General features: G+C 32.8%; 1 protein-coding gene across 1 annotated transcript in view; it reads right to left on the reverse strand.

The window, feature by feature from the left end:
- Positions 5,996–8,895, reverse strand: part of LOC107634440 (phospholipid:diacylglycerol acyltransferase 1-like) — an 8,568-nt gene continuing 5,668 nt past the window's right edge. Inside the window, exons 5-6 of the mRNA XM_016337945.1 lie at positions 8,355–8,614; positions 5,996–6,479 (exon numbers count right to left, since the gene is read on the reverse strand). Coding sequence (XP_016193431.1) covers positions 5,996–6,479; positions 8,355–8,614 — 744 coding nt within the window. The remainder of the gene's footprint in view (positions 6,480–8,354; positions 8,615–8,895) is intronic.

Here is an 8,895-nt window from a genome sequence, read left to right on the forward strand (position 1 = left end):
TCTCTCTGTTAGAGGATACTTCTGCAACGGCTTTTGAACGGCCTTGCCTTTGTCTGTGGTTCCTAGTAGATTCAGCTAAATCACTGATCAATTGCCAAGCCTCATCAGTGGTCTTGTACTTCTTCATAGACCCATTGCTAGCACTTTCCAATGTGGTCTTATCTTGGGGCCTCATGCCCTGTGTGATATAGCTAAGTAACACTATCTTGTCAATCATGTGGTGGGGGCATGCTTCCAGAAGATTATTGAAGCGCTCCCAGTATTCAAAGAGAGTTTCATTGTCATCCTGAACAATTATGGAAATATCCTTCCTCAGTTTATCAGTAACTTCAGATGGAAAGAATTTCTCCAAAAACTCCTTTCTGAGTGTATCCTAGTTGGATACATTTACTAGAGGTTGAGTGTAGTACCACTCTCTTGCTTTTCCCTCAAGAGAAAACGGGAAAGCTTTCAGCAAAATTGAAGTTTCATCAGTACCATCACGCCTGACAGTAGAATAGGCTGCCTGGAAATCTCTCAAGTGCTTGATAGGCTCTTGAGCAGGTAGGCCATGAAACTTGGGCATCAAATTTAGCAGTGCGATCTTTATTTCAAAATATGTAGCTACCGCTGGATGATGCGCTTGAAACGGTTGCATTGTAAAATCAGGGGCTCCTTCCTCCTAGATGGTAACTCTCCTAGCTGCCATGTCTTCTGCACGTAAAACAACCGAATCAGTAGAACGGGGGCTGGTTTCTTCCTCAAGTTCACTCTCAGATCCGCCCTCAGAGCAGACTAACAGACACTGTTCTCTCCTTATTCGTGAAATAGTCCTTTCAATTTCAGGATCAAATATTAGCAAGCGCGGATCAGGAAGTGAACGTGTCATTTGACGGAAGAAACATGCAGCTCATAGTAGCAAAATAAAATAAAATGCAAATAAATAAATTCTAATTAATAACTTTAGCACTCTATTACAACTCCCCGGCAACGGTGCCAAAAATTGATGAGGCGCAGAAGTTGGTGAATTAAAAATTATTAAAATAGTTACGTTGCAAGTATAGTTCTTAACTCACCAAAAATCTGCCTATCAATTTAGAAATATGTCACAAAGAGTTTAAATTAAAAATTACTGGGAGTTGGAGTCCCAGGTCGTTTCCCAACGAGTTGCAGAAAAGTGTGCTATTTTATTAATCAGATGTTCCAAGAAGTTGAGTTAAGTAGAGGGAAAATTAAAAAGAGGAAATTTAAATAATATGAATAAGAGCCTTGACTGGGAGTTGATTAGTTAGAATCTCTATTATTGATGGGATGATTTCAAGATTAATTTATAATTAATGGTTGTTCCGTCTAGTTATCCTTTACTAGGTAAAGGAAAATCAAACAAGTTGGAATGCTAAATCTGTTCACGAGTTGCAACCCACTTAGTTCAAAGGGATTGGTGTTAGTGATTAGATAACAATCCAATAGTTAACCCAATTACAATTTTTCTTTCAATCCTTCCAACTCAAGAGTTCCTTTCAATCAACTCCCCATCAAGTGAGGGAACTACTCACTCATTGTAAATAATAAATCCATAACACATGAAAGGAAATTAAAAGAAGACATGATTATTGGAATGGAAAAATAAATCAAAATGGAAGAAATAATCCTTGTATCAAATAATCATGAAAGTATTCAAATGACAAAATTGAACAAAGCAAAGAACATGGAAGAATAAAACCAAGTTAAGAGAATGAACTAGAATGATGAGGTCTTGATGAGGAAATAACTCTTCTCAATATTCCAATGCTAAGATCAATTCAAAATTAAAATTCCTAAAACCTAGAGAAGAAAACCTAAAGGAGTGAAACTAGATCTAAAAACTGTCCACTGTGTAGAATGAATGTTGTCCATTTATTTCTGCATATTCTCTGGCTCTAGTATGCTGTTCCGGGCCGAAAATTGGGTCGAAATAAGGTCCAAAATCGCCCCCAGCGAAGTCTGCAGATTATGCAGATCGCACATGTCACGCAATCGCGTCATCCATGCAGACGCGTCATTCGCGCTTTTCTTTGCCACGCGTTCGCGTCGTCCACGCTACCGCGTCGCCTGAGCTTTTCCAATCCGTGCGGCCGCGTGAGTCATGCGGTCGCGTCACTACGATTTGCTCTCCATCGCGCGGTCGCGTGAGCCATGCGACCGCGTCACTTCTCGCTAGTTATCTCCTCAAATTCTTGTGTTCCTTCTATTTTTGCTAGCTTCCTTTCCAATCTCCAACTCATTCATGCCCTATAAAGTCTGAAACATTCAACACACAGATCACGGCATCGAATGGAATAAAGGAGAATTAAAAATACATAATTAAAGTCTCTAGGAAGCGGTTTCCAAACATGTTATAAATTTAGGAAGGAATTATAATTTCATGCTAATTTAATGAATAAGTGGGTAATAATCATGATAAAACCACACAATTAAACACAATATAAACCATAAAATAGTGGTTTATCAATAACTCATAGAGAAAATTGAAAATAAAAACTAAAGACATTAATTAAAAAAAGAAACAACATCCTAATTAATAGAAAAAATAATCAAACAACTCATAAAGTATCTATTCACACTATTCACATATTCACAACAACCAAAATTTTAGCACTCATTGCACTAGCTCCTCGGCAACAGCGCCAAAAACTTTTTGGATGGCCTAAAGTGGGTTAGGAATTTCACAAAGATAGAATTTCTCCATTTCAAGTATAGTCCCAACCCAACAATTGACCATCAATCAAAGTTTAAATTCAAATTCAAATAACCGAGAGTGATTAAACCTCAGGTCGTCTTCCCTAGGAACTAGTGACAATAAGCGCACAATTTTGGTTGTGAGAAGCAAGGGAGTTTTCAATCATGAAGCAAGCAATTAAGAAATAAAAAGAACACTCAAAATTGTAATTAATAAACTAATAAAGGAATAAAAGAACTATGTATGTAATATAGACAAGTAAAGCTTTAAAGTGAGTGAAGAGTGGTTCAAAACATAAATGGAAGCCTTGACTTGGGATGAGTTATGGAATTCCTTCCTTGCCATAACTACAACTATGATAATTATGATGGATTAATCTCACCTAGTCAACCCTTAACATCGAAGAGTAAGTCAAGTGAGCATAATTGTTATTAATCCACAAATCCTAGCTAACTTACTAATTACCTTAGCAAAAAGCTAGCGTTAGTAGAAACAATAACAACTAACAACTCGAGAATTATCATTAAATGTCGGACATTATGACTCTAGTGATCCATATACTCATTTTCCAAGTCAAGGGGTGGAAATTCACTCCATATTCAAAATTGACATTTTATCAAAAACATGGTAGGCATATTCGCAAAACATGGCAAAATTGCAATAATACTCAAAACTATGAACAACCAAGGAACAAAATCAACAATGGAAACTCAACAAATATATAATAATCACTAAATATCAAATTCATTAACTAAAACTCAAAATTGCAAAACTATATATATTGCCAAAGGAAATTAAAGTGTAAGAAGATGTAGAACAAGTAGTGCAATAAAAGAGAAAATTAAGAAATACTTACAATGAAAATAAGCAAGAGACCAAGATCAAAATTGGAAATTGAAAGCATGAAATATAAACCCTAATTACATCCTAAGAAATTTGAGAGAAAACCTAAACTAAACTACCCTAAAACTATCCTAAGTGTGTTGTATATTGTATTGTTTGAATGGGTGTGTTGCTAGCCTCCTTATATGCTCCAAGCCCATTAGAAATGGGCCAAAAAGCCTCCAAATTGCGAGCCACGTGACTTTTTAATGAAGTCATGTGTAGGAACTTGTGCGTATGCACAGGTGTGATTCTATTCTATTAATGAAGTTACGCACAGTATGAGCAATACTAAACCTCCTAGGTTAAGGTCAGGAGCTCTGCTGATTCCTATGGATTAATACAATTACTTTTCTATTCTAATTTATGTCTGATTCTATTCTATGATGCATTTTCATTCTTCATCCTTATGAATCTGGGGTGGAACTGACGTATGACCCCTTATTCTACATGAGTTCTTGTAAGTCCTTGACAGGATAGTATAGAGCTACAGCTTGAGAGTGCATCATAGATTCCAACACGTATCTGGGCTAATTGGGATAAAATACATAAAATCTCGTTAGTCATGGATAACTGAGGTTTCTGTGGCGTTAAGGCTAGAACCATAGAGCTTCATTCTCCGATCCGGAAGATCCGACTTTGTCTGTGGCGTTTTGAGTAGGATCACCAGAGACTAAATGCGTGGGCTTCACCCTCATCCAGATTGAATGATCACTGACCCTGGCTTTGATCACTTACAGCGTTTCCATTGAATGAGTCATTCGTTGTTGAAGTAGACAGTAAGAAGTATTAATCTGGAAGAACAAGCATCTTCGAGGCCTTAATTGAGTCTCCACCATCGTTTCTATATCAATTCAGTATTGCTTTCTCTATTATTTCATTTTATGCGTTTACAACAACAATCAACTTTTTATTCGCCTGACTAAGATCTGCAGAATAACCACAGCTTGCTCAATCCAACAATCTTCGTGGGATTCGACCCTCACTCACCTGAGGTATTACTTGAACGACCTGGTGCACTAGCCAGTTCAGTTGTGCGAGTCACAAATTTGTGCACCATAAGTCCAACATAAAATTTAAACAATTCATTATATTCAGAGATAGAAAACCAACCTAGAATATTATTGCATAGACAACAGAAGAAAGAAACTACAATTGATCTCAAAGAAAATAGCATCGTCCTAATTCAAAATTCCTTTTTGACATAATAGGTACAACTCATTATTCCAATTAATTAAAACCTAATTCGTTTAATTCAACCAAATTAACAATAGGCATGACAAAAATGTGTGACATAAGTTTAATGCAATTGAATGAATCAATCACTAAACTCAACTAAAATCTTCTGACAACTCAAGCACTCTGAATCTCACCTTACTTAATCTACCCTAACATTATTTAATTTTTGTTTACATTAAATTAATACAACAAATCCTAATAACAAACTTCATTAAACAAATTTAACCACTGATTTAACAAAAAACCTAACAAAATATTAAACTTACAAAATAATCTGAAAACATATAATAACCATACTTACAAACCAATCTGATGATAGTGGTTACAGTGTTTCTTTAATGTGGTGGTGACAAAGGCGATGGTGACAGCGACATTAACACCAACCGTGGCAGAGGATGCGACGGGGATAGCAGTAGCAGCAGAATCACATGGAGTTGCGGTGACAGCGGGTGCTCCAAGTGCGGTGGTGAATTTAGCCCCAATTTTACCATCGGATTTATCGTCAGATTAAATCACCAAAACGACGCGTTTCATTAAACCGTGATACCGTCAGAATTTTTCGTCATTAAATCCAATGGTAACGTTGGTGTGCATGACTTCTGTTTTTACGCCAATAATTGCCATCAGATTTAGCACAGAAAATCTGTTCTGACAGTAACTTTTTATGGCAACGAATTTCTTCTCTTTTTTATCGGAAACTCCGACGCTAAATCCATCAGTACAGGTCGATGCTAATTCCGACGATAAGTCAACGGTACTCAATGTTTTTTTTGTAGTGACTAAAACCAGATTAATAGACTAATAACAAAATTTTTTTTTGTAGTGACTAAAACCAGATTAATAGACTAATAACAAACACTCATGTATCATAAATGCAACCAACGTTTACAAGAAGAATCAAAATATGTAAAATTCGACAAATTGAGACTTACAAAGTATTGCTATATATATTCTAGCCATATTCCATAACTAATGCAATAATAGTACTCCTTTTGTTTAATGTTTAAATAAGTATTTGTTTTACTTTTTGGTTTTACTAAAAAGTTAATTTTCAAATACATTAAGATGGTCTAAATATATTAAATTTTTTTAACAAATCTAAAATGTAAAAAAACCTAATTTTTAAAACAAAAAAGTATCTCAACAAAAATATAGTTTCTGAGTATATGAATCCTATTAAAGTTTTAAATTAATCTTTTCAGACCACTTAAAAATATCAGAGTAAACTCTTTCTCCCCCTAAATCCTCACAAGTGGCTCCAGCAGCTACTCTTATAATATCTTCGATCAACGCAAAGTTGCCTAATATATCAACATGGGCACCACTTTGAGTACCACGACCTTCTAGAAGATTTGCTGGAGGAGAGTGATCATACTCTCTTATATATGTACGAATCCCGGAAGGGTTAAAACGGGTTTTTCCCCTCCACCCCTTAGCAAACATGAAGCCAGAGCTCAAAACAGGAACAGTTTCATCACCGTCAGCAGAGTAAACCCCACCTTGTAAACAAGAATCCTCTTTTCCACCGTCAGCTGATGTATCAATTTTAAATGGAATGTTGCATTCAGAATCTGAATTTACTTTGTAGACATAGGCTCTTTCAGTAGGGATTCCAACACCATACATTGAGTAGATTTCCATATCTGTGGCATTTGGTAATCTATAACACAAGTAAACCAACAAAATATATTATTTTTTTTAAATATTTGGACACAGTTTAGAAATCATAGTAGCCATAAGTTATTTTTTTGTTTACATTTATTAATTATTATTGAAATAAATACATAATATTAGATGTAATAAATATATAATTATAAATATTACACACATAAAATTATAGATATTAAATTAAATAAAATAATTTTGGATTGTTATCTTCTTAATATTACTCAATTTTAATAACATGCCTCATTATGATATTAGATTGCGGTTTTTAAGGTTTAGTAAATGCATTAAAATTGAATGACACGACATGAAATTAATTACTTTGTTTCATTTATTATTTGCGAATGATATATTTATTCAAAATGTGTGTTTTATTTTTAGATGGTAGTGGAGATTATTTGATAATTTTTTTCTTCTATGAAACAAGTTTATTTGTTCCAATCGTATGTTATTAACAAAATTCTATATAATACTTTGCAAGTTATAATGCTTGAAGCTAACAAAACTTTACTTGGCATATTTCATAAGCATTTCTAAGGAAAATGAATAACTAAGAAACATTTTTTTGACAAATATTTGGATTCGAAATGCTTGCTTGAAAAATACATTTCTTTGTCATTTTCCTATTTTAGATAAAGAACAAAAATATATTGTTGTACTGATAGTGTTTGGAATTAGATCTTTGAGTAAATTAGATGATTGTTTTTTCTAAGAGTTCATGTTAAGAGATCTCCCAATACTTAAAAGTATTGAGATATTAAGTATAAGAAATAAAATCTCATGTTAGGTGAAAATAAATTGTATAAAGAATTTATAATATGGAAGACTCATTGATTCTCGTAACCTTATTATTTTAAGTCAAAAAATGGCATTTGATGACAAATTTTTGAAAAGTGTTTCAATTTGTGACGGATTATTCTATGGTCTATCAATCTAAAGGATATTGTGAAGAAAGAAAAAGAATATAATGTGTGAATGTTCAAAAATTTGGTCCCTGACAGAGTTTTCTCCTTATTCTATTGTTGTGGAGGTTTTCAAGGAGATAATGATATCATTTACATGTAAATCCGGAGTAAAAATATTTCTTTTGTGTATTATGGATCAAAGAAGCCATAATTCTAAAGACAAATTGGTAAAATTAAAATGCTAAACTCATAACAACGTAAAACACTAATTTATTTGTCTTAATCAAGAGAGTTATTCTAGCATCTTCTATTCTCTAGTATCTTCTATTGTTGGTACAATGTACTGTAGCAATAGGGCTTTTGCTAAATATATACTAAATGATGCATCTTGTTTCTGAATGATTAACTTGAGGAATTCGAGAAACAAAGATGAGACTTGATAATTGGTTAAGGGAAGGTGAAAAGTTTTTCTTCCTTAACAAAATATTTTACCTATCCATTAAGCTAATTGTTAAATAGTTATAAAAATATTATAAAAAGAAAGAAAAACTTTATAAAAAATAATTTTATCCTTGTATTATAAAATATATTAAAAAAAGAGTAATATTAGAAGTAGAGAAACATAATAAGTTTTTTCTCTTTTTTTTCTTCTAATATTGGAGAGAAAAAAAGTCCGTGGTTTTTATCCACTTTTTATACTATTCAGCTTTTCCTCTCTAATTTCTCTCCTCAACCAAACAATGAAAAATAATCATTTTCCTTCTAATTTCCTTTTCTCCCTTTTCTTTCTTTTTCATTTTCTCTCAAACAAATATAACCTTAATGAGTCTCTTTGCATTTTCTTTAATTTTAATTCAAATTTTTATAATAATTTTAAACTCTTAGTAAATAAATATAAATTAATTACTAATTCTCAAAAACAAAAACAAAACGTAAACAAAAAAGGTTAAAGAAGAAAGTCTTACGTTGTTGTTAAAGGATTTGACCAATATTTATAATGATTGTATTTTGGATCATCTAAATCATCAGCAATACCATGTGAAAAATGAGCATCTCCACGCTTCATCATCTTTGGAGCAACAAAATAAAGCAAATCCAAAATTGAATCAGCTGTATATGCTTTGTATTTTGCAATAGCTTCGACATTCTCAATACCCATTTCATGATACTCAGTCCATACATCACAAATAGATACGTTTACATGCTTCTTATCTTTAAGAGCACCCTATCAATTATACAAACCAACCATAAATGTTTAAGAGTCAAATAATTCAATAATTTTAATAAGTTATATGCTCAAATTTGTTACACAAATCAAACTCAGGGCTATGCTAGAAATGACATTGTAATCATGATTAACCACATATATATATACATATTGAGTAATTAATTTAAAAGTTAATATTCTTTGAATTGAGAAGTCAATGTAAAAAATACTCAAAGAAAAATGTTCAATAGTTTATAGTTTATAGTTATTGTTAGCTTCATGATATATCAGAATATATG

The sequence above is a fragment of the Arachis ipaensis genome, chromosome B03 (assembly GCF_000816755.2).
Source record: "Arachis ipaensis cultivar K30076 chromosome B03, Araip1.1, whole genome shotgun sequence".
In the NCBI taxonomy this organism is placed as follows: Eukaryota; Viridiplantae; Streptophyta; class Magnoliopsida; order Fabales; family Fabaceae; genus Arachis; species Arachis ipaensis.